Genomic DNA, 18,436 nt, shown 5'->3' with positions numbered 1-18,436 from the left:
TTCAATAGTAGCTGAAAGGGAAATGCCACTTTTACTCAATGAATGGCCCACAATTAGCACGCTTTAATATATGTGTATTGCCAAGCTCCAGCACAGTTACCCTCCTTCATAAATTCCTTGTCTGGATTTCTTCGGTTTGGGGGAGGGTAGATACCGGTGTGTGAGCCAGCGATAATGGAGGGTGCTGTATCTAACCACTGCACAGCTCACATGTAATCTTCGGGAACCCCTCAGAAGTGAGTCTTCACTTTAGAACTTCAATAGGACCCTTCAATGAAACATGCACGTGAGTGCTCTGGGAATGCAGGAAACAATGCTTGCATAAAGGGCATGCCTCGGATCTTCTGCCCCCACACACTGCTTTGTGCTACTATTTTTGTGTGCAGTTAATTAGGGAGAGACAGTGACAAGAGTGAATGAATATATGGCATATGGAAAGTAAGTCCACAAACTCTATTAATACCGACACTGCCAATGACATTTCAAGGTTACATGTATGGACCAAGTAATACATATCACCCCCCGCCCTGGTATTCTAACATTGGCCACAGACTAAGGGTACCGTCACACTATACGATTTACCTACGATCACGACCAGCGATATGACCTGGCCGTGATCGTAGGTAAATCGTAGTGTGGTCGCTGGGGAGCTGTCACACAGACAGCTCTCCAGCGACCAACGATGCCGAGGTCCCTGGGTAACCAGGGTAAACATCGGGTAACTAAGCGCAGGACCGCGCTTAGTTACCCGATGTTTACCCTGGTTACAAGCGTTAAACTAGAAAAAAAACAAACAGCACATACTTACATTCTGGTGTCCGTCAGGTCCCTTGCAGTCTGCTTCCCGCACTCAGTGACTGCCGGCCGTAAAGTGAAAGTGAAAGCACAGCCGCTGTGCTCTGCTTTCACTTTACGGCCGGCAGTCACAGTGCGGGAAGCAGAGACGGCAAGGGACCTGACGGACACCAGAATGTAAGTATGTGCTGTTTTTTTTTTTTTAGTTTAACGCTTGTAACCAGGGTAAACATCGGGTAACTAAGCGCGGTCCTGCGCTTAGTTACCCGATGTTTACCCTGGTTACAAGCGAACGCATCGCTGGATCGCATCGCTAGATCGGTGTCACACACACCGATCTAGCGATGACAGCGGGAGATCCAGCGATGAAAGAAAGTTCCATACGATCTGCTACGACGTACGATTCTGAGCAGGATCCCTGATCGCTGCTGCGTGTCAGACACAGCGATATCGTAACGATATCGCTGGAACGTCACGAATTGTACCGTCGTAGCGATCGAAATGTTATAGTGTGACGGTACCCTAAAGGTACTGTCACACTAGACGATATCGCTAGCGATCCGTGACGTTGCAGCGTCCTCGCTAGCGATATCGTCCAGTGTGACAGGCAGCAGCGATCAGGTCCCTGCTGGGAGATCGCTGGTCGGGGAAGAAAGTCCAGAACTTTATTTCGTCGCTGGACTCCCCGTAGACATCGCTGAATCGGCGTGTGTGACACCGATTCAGCGATGTCTTTGCTGGTAACCAGGGTAAACATCGGGTAACTAAGCGCAGGGCCGCGCTTAGTAACCCGATGTTTACCCTGGTTACCATCCTAAAAGTAAAAAAACAAACACTACATACTTACCTACCGCTCTCTGTCCTCCAGCGCTGTGCTCTGCACTCCTCCTGCTCTGGCTGTGAGCGTCGGTCAGCCGGAAAGCAGAGCGGTGACGTCACCACTCTGCTTTCTGGCTGCCCGGCGCTCACAGCCAGACCAGAGAAGCAGAGCGCCGAGGACAGACAGCGGAAGGTAAGTATGTAGCGTTTGTTTTTTTTACTTTTTAGGATGGTAACCAGGGTAAACATCGGGTTACTAAGCGCGGCCCTGCGCTTAGTTACCCGATGTTTACCCTGGTTACCGGGGACCTCGGGATCGTTGGTCGCTGGAGAGCTGTCTGTGTGACAGCTCTCCAGCGACCAAACAGCGACGCTGCAGCGATCCGGATCGTTGTCGGTATCGCTGCAGCGTCGCTATGTGTGACGGTACCTTTACTATGCTTGGAAAAAAAAGGGTTAGCATGACAGCGGCTCTCCTTAGCAATGGATCCAAAATGTGGTCCATTTTTCTGATATGACTAACTGTAGCGAATGTGTGCCAGAATTAAAGGGATTGTCCACAGTTCGAACATTACTAAATTCCCCCACGTAAAATTAAAAGCAGCCTGTACTCACATCTGGTGATTTCCAACTCTGTGGGCGTCAGATCTCCCGGGGGGGGTGGGTGACATTGTTATGTCACGTGAGTCCTGCAGCCAGTCACTGGCCGTTACAAGCCACTTCAACCTCACTATCGTCTGACAAAACTGACAGCTGGAGAAAGTGAGAACTTCTGCTGCTCTCCAACTCCATCTGAATGTCAGAATTGTCTGAAGGAAAGGAGAGTGAAGTGTCCCATTAGTGACATTGGTCTATTGGCATTGGCACCAAAGGAGAGTGCAGACGGGTTTTACTTTAGATGGCAAAATACATTAATTAAGGCTGTCTTAATAATGGAGAACTCCTTTATAAATAATGAGAAAAAAAAAAAGCAAAAACTTTGCCCATTAATTCTACAGCCCCGTTATCCTCGGCACTCTGTACTTGGCTTCCAGCAATTATCTGTCAGCATGCGGACATGACTGCTGCAGGCAATCGCTGACCTGCTTGGTTCTGTGCTTTACACTTAGGCATCATTACCAAGGACAGAGATTTGCTTCATGCGTCACATGGGCATGGTGGACACATTATCACTGCACGTGAAGTGAATCACTAGCTGGGATCACTGGAAACTGGATACTGCCTACGGTTGGGGCATTTTTTATGTCCTGGATAACCTATAAATCTTATACATCTGAATAAGGTTTTGCAAAATTCATTCACATCTAGCAGAAACCACTACACATATGAGCACAGATGAGATTTTCAGCCACAGGCATTCCTGAAACGAACCTGTTGAGTGTGAAGTTACCTTTAAAATGGGAAAAAATGTAAATGAAGACAACTGAAAGCTAGAAACGCTACTTACAGTTATTGGAACATCTTTAGTTCCGGAATTCAGTAAATGGAGATTAAGAACTTTGGGAACATCTGTAAGCAAAAAGAGAAGGTTTCTTAGTATTCTCACTTATGAGGTGTAATGTGTTAAATGATTCAGAAAACAAAAGAGCTGAGCACTAGTATATAGTAGGAAAAATATGTAAAACAATAACATGCATTTGGTGCATTCAGGATCCTACAACATCATCTGCCACAACTAACTAGGAATGAAGAATTTCTCAATACAAAATGCTAGATTAGTAAATCTTTCTCACCCTGTGTTCGTAATGTACCAAAATCCAGCATTTCTATTGATGAATAAATGCCAGGGGCTAAAAAGAAAACAAAGTCACATCTCTAAACCTCCTAAAGAGGAAAAGACATACACACAGTATAAAGTTACAATAAAACTAACCTGTTGTGACCTCCACCTCCACAGGAAGAATAATGAACTCTGCGCTGTCAGATGCATTGGTTTTAATCCTAATGAAGGCGGTGTGATTGTCAGCCTCTCGAGAAGAGAAGCTTGCACGCATTACACCCTTTGTTTCATATGGTGGTATTTCCTAAACAAGAAATAATAATTAGCACCATCATCTCAATATGTTGTTCTTCCAGACAGACTGTAGTAACTGGAGAATAAGGATGCTTACCCATAATTTCTTAGTGCCTCCTTGCTGGCCTGTTGGAAGCTCTAAGTGCAGATCACCCCCACTGGAATACATTTCTACTACCTAGAAAGAATGACCGGCCTCAAAATCATTGAAAATCAAACACATCTGTGAATATCAACTCTGACAGATAAAAACTAACATAATCAAAGGGTTATTTCTAAGATAACAAGCTATTCATTGCTTGGATAACTTGCCGGGATGAGGGATAACCTACTGATACCTTGGGGTCTGATCACAGGGACTCGTAGCAACACAGAAAAAGGGGCCACGGAACCAAAAGTATGAAAAAAAGTGTGAGACAGCTGGAAATAGAGTGCTAACTAAGCTTTCTGCAGAATTCCCATAGATTTTCATTCAAGATGATGCTGAAGTTTCATTCAGGTCTGCATCCCCCTTCTTGGAATCAATTGGGGTGCAAGTGGCCGGACCCCCAGCTACATTAGGGGTTGACTTGCTATTTTGGGAACACTATGAAGAGTTTAAATGGGAACTGTCACTATTACATGACTGAGAAAAAGAAGGAAATCTGTATTCATTGAATTCACTGTCTTTCCCCCATCTCACACGACCCCCCCCCCCCAACTAACCTATCCATTACAGTAAACGGCTGCCCACTCACCCCAGTCCCACAAGCCCGCTGCTTTGGGGTAATCCTTGACGCTGATCTCTCCTTCAAACCGCATATCCAAGCCCTTTCCACTTCCTGCCGCCTTCAACTCAAAAATATTTCAAGGATCCGTACATTCCTAAACCAAGAATCTGCAAAAACCCTAGTCCATGCCCTCATCATCTCCCACCTCGACTACTGTAACCACCTGCTCTGTGGCCTCCCCTCTAACACTCTCGCACCCCTCCAATCTATTCTAAACTCTGCTGCCCGACTAATCCACCTGTCCCCGCACTATTCCCCGGCCTCTCCCCTCTGTCAATCCCTTCACTGGCTCCCCATTGCCCAGAGACTCCAGTACAAAACCCTAACCATGACGTACAAAGCCATCCACAACCTGTCTCCTCCATACATCTGTGACCTCGTCTCCCGGTACTACCTGGACACAACCTCCGATCCTCACAAGATCTCCTTCTCTACTCCCCTCTTATCTCCTCTTCCCACAATCGGATACAAGATTTCTCTCGCGCATCACCCCTACTCTGGAACTCTCTACCACAACATATCAGACTCTCACCTACCATCGAAACCTTCAAAAAGAACCTGAATACCTACCTCTTCCGGCAAGCCTACAACCTGCAGTAACCACCGATCGACCAAACCACTGCCCGACCAGCTCTATCCTCACCTACTGTATCCTCACCCATCCCTTGTAGATTGTGAGCCCTCGCGGGCAGGGTCCTCTCTCCTCCTGTACCAGTTGTGTCTTGTATTGTTCAAGATTATTGTACCTGTTTTTTTATGTATACCCCTCCTCACATGTATAGTGCCATGGAATAAATGGCGCTATAATAATAAATAATAATAATAATAATCTTCTAAAAGAATCAGTGAAAATAACTGCATTACCCCTAGAGGCAGAGATAGGTGAACTGATTTTCTGGGACTGTGGTCTATTGGCCAGGACAGAAATCTCTGGCTGTTAAATGGGAGGCTCGCGAATCCCTTATATTCCGGGATGCCCAAAACGCCTTTTGATTAGTTAGGCTGGCATGTCATCATGTGTGCGAATCACTGCCATGATGACATCACATTAGCTCGGGAAATCTACAGTTTTTGGAGTGTAAAATGGATGGAACAGAGAGGCAAGAATAGAATAGGAAAAAGCTGTCTATATAACCTCCTTAAGTATACAGCTTAGGAGGTGTGTATATTCATATGTGCACGTGTGTATGCGTATTTATCTGTTGGCGTATGTATGCCTGCATGCATGCGTGTTTCACCAACATGAATAATGGGTTGCTGTGTGCTACAACTTTACAAAACTTCTATGAGACAGGCATAGCTAAACATTTCATGACCAAAACAGCAAGTATGTGTACATACCTGTAGAGGTTCACTGTGTGGGTTATGAATATTAATTAAAGGTGAAAAACTGCTATTTACAGGAACTCGTGCCCCAATGAATGGGCGCAATCGATATGGGTTGGGAATCCCAACTCCAAAAACCTGCAATACATTCAAAATGTTACACGGATTACAAAATACAGCGATTTTGGTGCCAACGATGTGTGAACGGTTTTATATTAAGATTACGGTGCTGATTAAGAATGGGACATCGGTTTTGCCAGATTGGCTCTTTTATCCGAGATATTTAATGTTTAATTACAGTACAATTGTGCCTTGAAAAAGTCATTGTTATAGCATTGTAGGCCACAAATTAAAATACAAAATAATTATAAGAGATATTTCATTACCCAAGACACAGTTAAAGAGTCAAAAGACCGACCAAAAGCTATAGCATTTGTTTATCACACACAAGTCACATTTTGGGAATACATTATTTTCATGGCCGAATTATCTCAAAAACTAGAACCAATTCAACAAAAGTAATGGGATTTTTCTTAATTCAGCACCCCTCAAAATACCCCAAATCTATTAAAAAAAGCTTGGCATCTGGAAAAGAAATGTTTTAGTAGACCTGTGTTATAAATAAGGTTTATGTGCAAAGAAACTCCATTTGTCTTGGCAAAATTCACATTTTAGCCCTTATTTGCACTTCCCGAGATCTAGCGCAGGCCTCGCTGGATCCAAGTATATGTTAGTACACGAGTATAGCTTTGCTTGTTATATTTAAGATACCAAGACACTGCTAAAATGTTACATTTGCCTCGACAACCTTTTAAAAACTGAGGGTGTCTAACATCTATGCCAGCATCAGGATTTTGTCATTTTACATATTTTTAACATCCTACCTGATAGGTAAATACCCCATGATTTGAGGTGTTAATAAATAAAGTATTTTCTACGTTTCCCACTACTCTTGCGAGAAACACTACATCAAATGATGTGTTCCCTCCTGGGAGAATTTTCTGGAAAAACAAAAAACAAAACAAGTAAATTCAAGAAAAATCATTAACAAGATCGTTAAAAAAAATATATAGGCTGAGCAACAATTGATGATAAATCAGATGTCATATTGTTAGAAACAAAACGCAAGCATGAAGGAACGTTATTATACAATATATAATAGACAACGGTATATATATCCACCAGTACCCACGCAAATAATGAACAGTGCACCATAATCTCCTACATTAACTAGGACAAATAAATCAATCACGTCATCCTCTGTATAGAATATCGCTTAAAAAAAGCTTCAAGAATAGCACCTTAGGGAGGAAAAGGTATCTTTTCAAGGAGTGAGTATTTGCAGGATGCAGTTCATCTACAAAAGCCCTGCCAGGACTCAACTGCTGTGACAGCCAGGTTTTTACTACTGCTCCAAAAATAATAGAGCAATAAAAAGAGATGGATATTAGGCTCTGAAGGTCACAACGCTTCCAGAACGCTGCTATTAATAGGAGATCCTCAGTCGATGTTCAAGAGGCGCTTTAAAAGTATAGGTGTTTAGCAACTAATTCTGAGAAAAACCGAAATGCTCATAGGAAATAGCAAACAATACAGGGTTTTTCCTACCGATGTATTCCTTTTTTTAGGTTGTGCACCACCAAACAGGCACACTTAAAGAGGTTTCAAGGATGACAAAAACCCTGCCAAAAACTGCAGCCACGCTATGTGATTGCAGACTGCCGCATCGTGACAGTGTGATGTGCACACTGTCACAATTCCCCTATATTCCCATGCACACTGTCACAATTCCCCTATATTCCCATGCACACTGTCACAATTCCCCTATATTCCCATGCACACTGTCACATTTCCCCTATATTCCCATGCACACTGTGACATTTCCCCTATATTCCCATGCAAACTGTCACAATTCCCCTATATTCCCATGCAAACTGTCACATTTCCCCTATATTCCCATGCACACTGTCACAATTCCCCTATATTCCCATGCACATCGTCACAATTCCCCTATATTCCCATGCACACCGTCACAATTCCCCTATATTCCCATGCACACCGTCACAATTCCCCTATATTCCCATGCAAACTGTCACATTTCCCCTATATTCCCATGCACACTATCACAATTCCCCTATATTCCCATGCACACACTGTCACATTTCCCCTATATTCCCATGCACACTGTCACAATTCCCCTATATTCCCATCCACACTGTCAATTCCCCTGTATTCCCATGCACACTGTCACAATTCCCTTATATTCCCACGCACACCGTCACAATTCCCCTATATTCCCACGCACACCGTCACAATCCCCCTATATTCCCATGCACACACTGTCACAATTCCCCTATATTCCCATGCACACACCGTCACAATTCCCCTATATTCCCATGCACACACTGTCACATTTCCCCTATATTCCCATGCACACTGTGACATTTCCCCTATATTCCCATGCACACTGTCACAATTCCCCTATATTCCCATGCACACTGTGACATTTCCCCTATATTCCCATGCACACTGTCACAATTCCCCTATATTCCCATGCACACACCGTCACAATTCCCCTATATTCCCATGCACACACTGTCACATTTCCCCTATATTCCCATGCACACTGTGACATTTCCCCTATATTCCCATGCACACTGTCACAATTCCCCTATATTCCCATGCACACTGTGACATTTCCCCTATATTCCCATGCACACTGTCACAATTCCCCTATATTCCCATGCACACTGTCACATTTCCCCTATATTCCCATGCACACTGTCACAATTCCCCTATATTCCCACGCACACCGTCACAATTCCCCTATATTCCCATGCACACACTGTCACATTTCCCCTATATTCCCATGCACACTGCCACATTTCCCCTGTATTCCCATGCATATGAGCGGTCCTGTGACAACATTCATGCGGTTTGCATTCTTGCAGGTCCAGTATGTGCTGAATAGACACTGCCCCACTATACAATGCAGAGGAGAGTCAAGTACAGCAAATATGAAAGTTGCATAAGGCAATGTGCACACGTAGCAGATTGTATGCGGGTTTGCCGCGGTTTTTCGCCATGAAAACGCATACACGACACAACCCATTGAATTCAATGGGATTCCGCAATGCTGTGCTAATGCTGCGTATTTTTCCGCGGCGGAATCGCATCGCAGAAAAATACGCAGCATGCTCATTCTTTGTGCGGAATCGCAGGGATTCCGCACACATAGGAATGCATTGATCAGCTTACTTCCCACATGCGGCTATGCCCACCATGCGCAAAGTAAGCGGATCATGTGCGGATGGTACCAGGGTGGAGGAGAGGAGACTCTCCTCCAGGCCCTAAAAATAGAATTAAAATAAAAAAATAGCTATATACTCTTATACCTTAGCGATGCTCCCGGCAGCTTCCATTCCCACTAATGCCTTGCGACAATGACCTGTGATGACGTAGCGGTCTCGCGTGATCCTATGTCATCTGGGGACATTGTCGCGAGGCATCCCTGGGAACGGGAGTTGCCGGGAACATCACGAGGATCGGGAAGGTTGCAGGGACCGCCGGAAGGTGAGAATATCATGATTTTTTTTTTTTTTTTATTATTATTAACGTTAGATCTTTATTATTATTATTAACGTTAGATCTTTTTACTATTGATGCTGCATAGGCAGCATCAATAGTAAAAAGTTGGTCACACTTGTCAAACACTATGTTTGACAAGTGTGACCAACCTGTTAATCAGTTTTCCAAGCAATGCTACAGATCACTTGGAAAACGCTAGCATTCTGCAAGCTAATTACGCTCGCAAGACGCTATTGTTTAGCGGGAAAACGCATGCCAATTTCGCATGCGTTTTACCGGCGGCAGGGAGTTGCGGAATTGCCACGGAAATTTCGGTGGCAATTCAGCAACGTGTGTACATAGCCTAAATGTGGTCACGTGACCACCCAATCGCAAAGTGAAATAGATGGGAATCATGACAACGTGTGCCCCACATATTGACTTTTGGGATTGCTAATTCCAACAGGTGGCACTAGAATTCTATTTCTGGTCCTCCTTGAAGAGATAATTTGCACATTTAAAGGGAACCTGTCACCTGAATTTGGCGGGACTGGTTTTGGGTCATATGGGCGGAGTTTTCGGGTGTTTGATTCACCCTTTCCTTACCTGCTGGCTGCATGCTGGCTGCAATATTGGATTGAAGTTCATTCTCTGTCCTCCATAGTACACGCCTGCGCAAAGCAATCTTGCCTTGCGCAGGCGTGTACTACGGAGGACAGAGAATTAACTTCAATCCAATATTGCAGCCAGCATGCAGCCAGCAGGTAAGGAAAGGGTGAATCAAACACCCGAAAACTCCGCCCATATGACCCAAAACCAGTCCCGCCAAATTCAGGTGACAGAGTCCCTTTAAATTTCCCAGAGGAGCACTGCAAGGCTTAAAAGTCTCCTCACCTTGACATGTCACTCTCCGCATGGAGAAATGTTACCCCTTGAGTTCTTGTCAGACGCCTCTCACCCAGCCAAACCAGATATCACACTTTGCACTAATGAGAGGCAGTACTCTGAAAACACCGTGTCTGCAAATTGAGATTCTGTTTTGGCTTTTATGTCATGTGACAAGGCTCATTAAAGGGTCGATATTGACTTTTAGGATTGTTACTACCAATAGGTTTCACTAGAGTGCTAGTCCTTTTCCCCTCTGTAGAGACAATTTGCATATTTGATGTCTCAGAGGAGCACTGCAAGGCTTAAAAGTATCCGCACCTTGGCATGTCACTCTCAGCAAGGAGAAACGTTACCTTTTGGATCCTGACATGGTCTGATCATACCACCGCTCCTGGATATGAGAGGATGCAAAAAGAGTACACAGACAGAACAGTAAATGACTCTTTGAGGTAAAACACTGATTAAAAACAGGCAGTGAAGTGTTTCACCTCAGAGAGAATCAGCAGTGATCCCGTGCTGTCCTGTCTGTACATTCTCATGTCCTCCCTGCCCAGGAGCTGTGGTATGTGCAGACCATGTCCCTGTACGGTCAGACACTGCCATTACACAGTAGGGGCACAATTATAAGATCTTAGCACACAGGTTTCTTTTCTAAAAAAATAAAAAAAAATCAAATTAAATGAACTTATTATTCCGAGATCTATTAATTAAAATTTTCATGGGAAAACTTTTAAAACGATTTTCTCCTTTCGAAAAACCCTTTCATTGTCTGCAACAGCTATAAAAAACAACACGAGTGTTAGCGAGATCGGCGTCTGTCCTTGTAGCTCACAGACTGGCTGCACTGCTGTATACGTGACTTGACGGCAGTAATACCTGGTTTTGTTTTTGTAGCTACTGCAGCTTATTAAAGAACATTTTCTGAAGGGGGATATTCCCTTTAAATTGTTGACAGTGCAACATGTGTATAAATAGTACTGTGAATTTAGTGATGGCTGGGTACGTGTAGCTACACTGTGAATGTTGCATCATTTTCATGGCAGCTCAGGCCAGTGGAAATTTGTACATGAAATATATACATTCCTACAACTCGTACTTGCAATCAATGTGGTATGACTAGCATACGCCAACACTTATCATAAGGGATAAGCCCATCATGATTCTGTGAATGAGGGGGCCGTAGTACTAGTCCACCCATTGTGCAGAGAACTTTGCAGGGCTGCCCCTCCATTCTTAGGATCAGGGAGGATCCAACAAGTTGGATACTTCCTAGCAAATTTTTTGAGTGGTTTTTGACCAACAAGTCATCATTTTCACTACTAATGCTTAAAAGAATTAAATGCATCAAACACGGACATTTTAATGTAAAATTGTTGTTACAATTTCCTGGCAATCGTGTATTTATCCAGTCACAAAAAATGCTTTGTGTGCACATCCCCTGACGTGTATTAGAGAAGCGGGATTTTGGGTGCCCATTCCGTTTGTTCTTTGGGAGATCAGCCACCGCAGAGTTGTCTGGCAGCAGGGGACTCCGCTGCCCTATTGTATGAGGAGATAGACAGCGATCTAATATGTCCAGCCCGACTAGCCTCCCTATTTAGGTCATATGCACTGTATGTGATAATGCGATCGGAGATTCCTTATAGTTTGCTAAACAATAAAGAAAGTAGAAAGCAGTAGTGAAAGTAGCCAAAACTTACTCTATTTTGAAAAAAAGATGCATGAAAATGCGACGTTGTTGCTGATATAGATATTAAAGTTATAGTTTCATCTGAACTAGGATTGTGCAAGTAAACTTTTTCCATTTTGGGCATCCCCACAGGCCTATGATAAAAGACAGAAAACAGTATTACAATCTGCATACAAAGACATTTCACGAGGCTAAAGTGCAATAATTAGCAATTATAACTTTTAGATGGTTAAAAAAGCCTTTAGCAATTTCATGACATTTCACAGCGAAAAGCAAAATACAGTCCATGTTGTGAAGATCCTAACCACAGGAAGTAGTAATTGTGAGAAAATCACTGCCTAATAGTCAAAACCACGGACATTGAGCTCTCAGCCTAAGAAATAATGTGTTCTAAAGTGCTGAATTAAAAAACACGAGCATTGCTGGGCGGACTACAGATACAACTGGAATAAGAGATGATGCAGCAGAGCACAAAAGATCAGTATCGGCAGTAGCTGTATATATAACTGTAGAAATGTACCGTATATCTCCATGGTGTAAACGCTGTGTATAACACAGACCAGTACCACAAAAGAGTGAAGGAAATGTACAATGCTGCCTCAAAGTCTCACACCGGAAAATTAGGAGGGGAGAGACAGCAAAAATGTAACCTTTAATTAGTCACTGACTTATGTCAGAGGCAGCATAAGCAAACAATGACAACTGATGCACTGCCCGGTCACTGTAACCAATGTCACCAAAGCAAAAACACCTAATCTGTGCAGCAAAATTGCAAAACTATGAATCACACAGACAGAAGTTTCAGCCAAATCAATAGAAAATCTGCTGCACAGTATTGGAAAGGTCTTTGCCCGGCCGAATATACGTCAGATGACTACGACGTATGTTACAGCTGCCAGTCCGTCACATGGGTAGAGGAAGGGAGTCTTCACCATGCTCCTCTAAGCCTATCCTCCCGACTGATCATATGAGCTGCCATAATGTACCAACATGCCATCAGATGTGTCTGGTCTATGCCAATAATCAGATTGAAAGTGAATCTGTCAGTAGGATTAACCCTGAATACGGCGTTGGGTCAGCATGCCGCTGGTAATTCCATCTCTGTTTATGAATTTTATTCATTTTTCATAATAAAGTTTTTTTCTGAATTTTACCACATATGCCTTGCTGGATTTCCAATTCCTTTCATATGGAATGCTAAGGATTTTGCCTTGCTCCAGGCCATCAGCGCGGGACTTCTCATCTGTATTCCTACAATGTTGGGAGCTGACTTTTCTTTCTTATTTTAAATAAAAGGGGGCATTACCAGTGTGAGACATGTAATCACCGACACCTCTAATAATTACACATAGCTCTGCAGTAAGATCAAAGCAAACACTGCACAGCAGAGCCAACACCGTAAAGCAAAAGTGAAGTTTGTCTCATTACAACTACATCTAGAAATGTCCTCTCAGTTCTTCAGCTTCCATTTCACAGGCAGTCAGTGCGGAGGAAGTACAGTACAGCAGAGCTCACAGCTCATTGAAAAGACAGCTGCGAAAGTGCATGTTGTGTTTGTAATGAGACAACGTTCAGCTCTGCTGTCCTGTGCTCGTTACAGTCAGGTACAGCTCTGTAGCAACACTGACAGCACTACGAGAGGACAAGAGCTCCTGAAAATGTCTGTAACATTACAAAGTACACTCCCTGCTGTACTGGCATCACTCATCTCCAAGGGAAACAAGCTGCAGCTCGTGTGAACCATGCCATCCCATTCTGCCAGCCACATAGAAAACCTCTGCTGAGGGCCAACATATGACTTGGCAAATTTACATTTGCCGCTATGAGGTTCACTGCTGCATCTTGCTTTTTGCTCTTCATTGTTTGTACTAATTTTTCTTGAACTTTGAAAGATAGTGAAGGAACAGCAAATAAGAAGTTACTGCTCATCAGATAAGAAAAATGTATGGGCTGACATCTACCTGACCTAATCACACCATATACTTGGGACTAAAAACGAACAAGCCCTGGATCAATGCTTCTTTAAACTACTTAAGAAATATCTGCCAAGTACCGCCCTCTGAGTAACAATTAACATTTTTGTATTTCTAAAAGCCCTTATGACCTCATGAGCTGGTATCCGACAAATAAATGTAGCTTTCAGAAGTAGAGTACCGCATTTTTAGGATTATAAGACTCACCGGACTATAAGACGCACCCAGGTTTTAGAAGTGGAAAAATAGGGAAAAAATATTTGAAGCAAAAAAAAATATGGTAAAATGTAATAACATACTATTATATGTGTTGTTATTATATATAATAGTATGTTATTATGTTGGAAGCTGCGGGACCAGTGTGGTGTCTGTAAAGTACTATATGAAGACGCTGGAAGGTGAGTATAACAATGGGGGCACAGGGCTTATATTTAAAGCACCACTCCAGAACTGAAAAATAACACTGGAGTGCTGCTTTAAGATCCCATTGGGAGAACTATAACTCCCAGCATGTCCTGCAGATCCTATGGCATGCTGGGAGTTATAGTTCACCACAGGAGTGGCAGAGTGCTTTATTGTGTGTTGTAAAGACTAACCTTTTAATTGTGCCAGCCAGCCAGCCACTGTGGTGAGGTGAAAAGATGGAGCATACCATGACTGCACACACAGAGCCCTCCCTCTTGTTGCCTTTCCACAGCACAGGTCATAAGAGGAAGCCAGCAGATTCTAGTGGGGAGTCTGAAGGACCTGTAATGACATCAGAAGAGGGAGGACTCTGTCATCATGTGATGCTCCAGCCCGCCCTCTTCATGACATCACACAGGTCCTTATGCCTCAGCATCCAGCACAGCCCCAGCAGGCAGGTATGCAGCAATCTTGTCCCCTCTGGCCCCTGCTCCTGCCCCCTCCTCCACTGGACACACAGATCTCCCCAGCTGCTGCAGGAATCCAGCGCTGGGGAAACCATGTGGGTCCCTGTTTAAGTGAAGGAGTATTCATTTGCTGCTCCCCGCTCACTGCTCAGCACTGACAGGTGGGCGGGGAAGCGGCTAATGAATATTCACTTTAATCACCGGGACCACTTGGTTTCCCCAGTCCTGGATTCAGGGCAGCTGGGACATTTTTCTGCCTCCTGCAAGTGGGATCACAGTGCAATCCCACTCGCCGCTGCCACCTCCCCACGTTACATCCGTACCATAAGAAGCACCCACACTTTCCTCCCAAATTTGGAGGAAAAAAGTGCGTCTTATGGTTAGAAAAATGCGTAATGGCAGCAATATGCCATTATGCATTTGCTGTACAGTAGACATATTATTGTGCCACCTGACCCCCACAGCCCTTCAGCAGTGAATTATAGTACCAGACAAGTAAGGGATTTTGGTCCAATATGGCAGCAGCTGTCTCTCAACCAAAGTGTGACAGCTTCATATATTTCTATGAGGCTGGCTCAGGAGACCCACGGCTAGTTCGTCATTGCGGTCCACTATTGGACCAAAATTCGAGAAGACTGCATGAGCCCTAAATGAGATTCTACAAATTATGATCTGGCTTCAAATTCACAGCTGAATTGCACAGAAATCTGCAAAAAATATTCTCACCAAATGTGGAACTATGCTTAGGAGTTAATTCCATGCAGAAATTTACTTGACTTAGGATCCGTATCATTCAACTGAAGATGGTAGTTTTAGCAGCCTGCACATGGATTGCTACAAACCCCATTCAGTTGAACGGGACAGATATTTTAGCTATAAATCTGCCACTTTTACATAGATACTGTTATAAGAAATGGCGGGTACCCAATAAATTGTCATTACTCTTTAATTGTTAAATATGCTATTTTAATTCTTGTAGCAAGTAAAAATGAGCCAACCTATTTAATGAACTGACCTCAATAGATCTATCCTGTTCTTGTATTAAATACCTATTCTGTGCACAACATAAACTATCATAATAAGAATTTCTAAATATAGAAACTAGAACTAATACTATACATTGTGTATACGCTGCATACTTTCACACTGCACAGAACATAACCACAAGTCACAGAAAAGCAGTGAACCACAACTGACCAAGAGCAGGTGTGCACAGAAGCTCTGTAAGCGCACCTCACAAAGACTACCTAGGAGGACACCTAAAGACTGGCATATACCTGTATACGATGCATACAGCGCCTCTAACCCACACGTCAGAACACTAAGCGGATAGCTCAGCTAGGGCGCTGGGATCAGGAGCCGCATGCTTCTTCAACCACTATTATATATCACTTTACTGTCCTTTGCACACATGCTCAACATAATGACCAAAAATACAGCTGTCTGTTTTGGAGCCATAGAATCGCAATCAGACCCCAAATCACAATTTCCATCAAAAGCTGAACTCATTTTTCCCAATTTACCCGTTTTTTTGTGATGTTTGGCTGAATGCCGATTACATTCTCAGCTTTGGCGGTCATGATGTGACCAGTAAGGGGTGCGGTGATAAATATCCCAGCACTGACTGATCTGTTTACAAACCCTCATATACAGGTGCTTCTCACAAAATTACAACATCATCAAAAAGCTAATTAAATTTATTTCAGTTCTTCAATGCAAAAAGTGAATCTCATATATTCTAGAGAGTCATTATAAACAGAGTGATCTATTTCAATTGTTTATTTCTGTTAATGTTGATGATTGTGGCTAACAGCCAATGAAAACCCCAAAGTCATTATCTCAGTAAGAGAATAATTAGAATAATTTACAAAAAACAGCTGTAAAGGTTTCCTTAGCAGTTAAAAAGGTCCCTTAGTCTGTTTCAGTAGGCTCCACAATCATGGGGAAGACTGCTGACTTGACAGATGTCCAGAAGGCAGTCATTGACACACTCCATAAGGAGGGCAAGCCACAAAAAGTCTAAAGAAGCTGGCTGTTCACAGAGTGCTTTGTCCAAGCATATCAATGAAAAGTTGAATGGAAAAGCATGGTAGAAAAAGGTGCACAAGCAACCTGGATAACCGCAGCCTTGAAAGGATTGTTAAGAAAGAGCCATTCAAAAATGTGGGGGAGATTAACAAGGAATGGACAGCTGCTGGAGGCATTGTGTCAAGAGCCACCACACAGACGTATCCAGGACATGAGCTACAAGTGTTACATTCTTTGTGTCAAGTCACTCATGACCAATAGACAATGCCAGTAGCGTCTTACCTGGGTCAAGTAAAAAAAAGAACTGGCCTGTTGCTCAGTGGCCCAAGGTGTTTGCAGATGAAAGTAAATTTTGCATTTCATTTGGAAATCAAGGTCCCAGAGTCTGGAGGCAGAGTGGAAAAGCACACAATCCAAGCTGCTTGAGGTCTAATGTGTAGTTTCCACAATCAGTGATGGTTTGGGGAGCCATGTCATCTGCTGGTGTAGGTCCACTGTATTTTATCAAGACCAAAGTTGACGCAGCCGTCTACCAGGAAATTTTAGAGCACTTCATGCTTCCCTCTGCCAACAAGCTTTTCCAGATGGAAATTTCATTCTCCAGCAGGACTTGGCACCTGTCCACACTGCCAAAAGTACCAATACCTGGTTTAAAAACAACAGTATCACTGAACTTGATTGGCCAGCAAACTCGTCTAGAGAATCTATGGGGTATTGTCAAAAGGAAGATGAGACACCAGACCCAACAATATGCAAATTGCCTCTTCTGGAAAAAAAGAGGACTTAAACTCTATAGCACCACCTGTTGGAAGTAGCGATCCTACAAGTCACAATCAACCCTTTAACGAGTCGTGCAATATGACTTAGGATAAAAGCCAAATCAGTATCTCAATTCGCCACTTCCAACAGGTGGCGCTATAGAGTTTAAGTCCTCTTTTTCTCAGAAGAGGCAATTTGCATATTATATTTCCCAGAGGAGCATTGCACGGCAAATAAGCCTCCTTACCTTGACAAGCCAGAGCTGGTATGTCACTCTCCATAAGGAGAAACAATACCCCTTAGACCTCAGTCCAGAGCCTCTCACCTAGCCAAATTAGTTCTCATGCTTCGCACTGACGAGGGCCAACAGCCCGAAACACCGTGTCTGCGAATTGAGATACGGATTTGGCTTTTATCCTAAGTCATATTGCACGACTCGTTAAAGGGTTGATTGTGACTTGTAGGATCGCTACTTCCAACAGGTGGCGCTATAGAGTTAAGTCTTCTTTTTCTCAGAAGAGGCAATTTGCATATTATATTTCCCAGAGGAGCATTGCATGGCGAATAAGCCTCCTTACCTTGACAAGCCAGAGATGGTATGTCACTCTCCATAAGGAGAAACGATACCTTTCAGACCCAACAATGCAGACGAGCTGAAGGCTGCTATCAAAGCAACCTGGCCTTCCATAACACCTCAGCAGTACCACAGGCTGATCACCTCCATGCCACGCTGCATGATGCAGTAATTGATGCAAAAGGAAACCCCAATCAAGTACTGAGTGCATTTACTGATCATACATTTCAGTAGGCCAACATTTCGGATTTTAAAATCATTTTTCAAGCTGATGTTATAAAGTATTCTAATTTACTGAGATAATGTCTTTAGGGTTTTCATTGGCTGTAAGCCATAATCATCAACATTAACAGAAATAAAC

General features: G+C 43.4%; 1 protein-coding gene across 5 annotated transcripts in view; it reads right to left on the bottom strand.

The window, feature by feature from the left end:
- TMEM131 (transmembrane protein 131) overlaps positions 1–18,436 on the bottom strand; it is a 250,062-nt gene that overhangs the window by 59,085 nt on the left and 172,541 nt on the right. For 4 of the 5 annotated variants that reach the window (XM_069757822.1, XM_069757818.1, XM_069757819.1 and 1 more), the window contains 7 exons: positions 11,880–12,003; positions 6,609–6,725; positions 5,740–5,862; positions 3,726–3,806; positions 3,488–3,638; positions 3,348–3,404; positions 3,062–3,123 (listed from right to left, as the gene is read on the bottom strand). In XM_069757822.1, coding sequence (XP_069613923.1) covers positions 3,062–3,123; positions 3,348–3,404; positions 3,488–3,638; positions 3,726–3,806; positions 5,740–5,862; positions 6,609–6,725; positions 11,880–12,003 — 715 coding nt within the window. The remainder of the gene's footprint in view (positions 1–3,061; positions 3,124–3,347; positions 3,405–3,487; positions 3,639–3,725; positions 3,807–5,739; positions 5,863–6,608; positions 6,726–11,879; positions 12,004–18,436) is intronic. The other variant, XM_069757821.1, reaches the window with a different exon arrangement.

This window comes from Ranitomeya imitator, chromosome 3, assembly GCF_032444005.1.
Source record: "Ranitomeya imitator isolate aRanImi1 chromosome 3, aRanImi1.pri, whole genome shotgun sequence".
NCBI lineage: Eukaryota > Metazoa > Chordata > Amphibia > Anura > Dendrobatidae > Ranitomeya > Ranitomeya imitator.
This window is presented reverse-complemented; position numbering and strand designations above follow the sequence as displayed.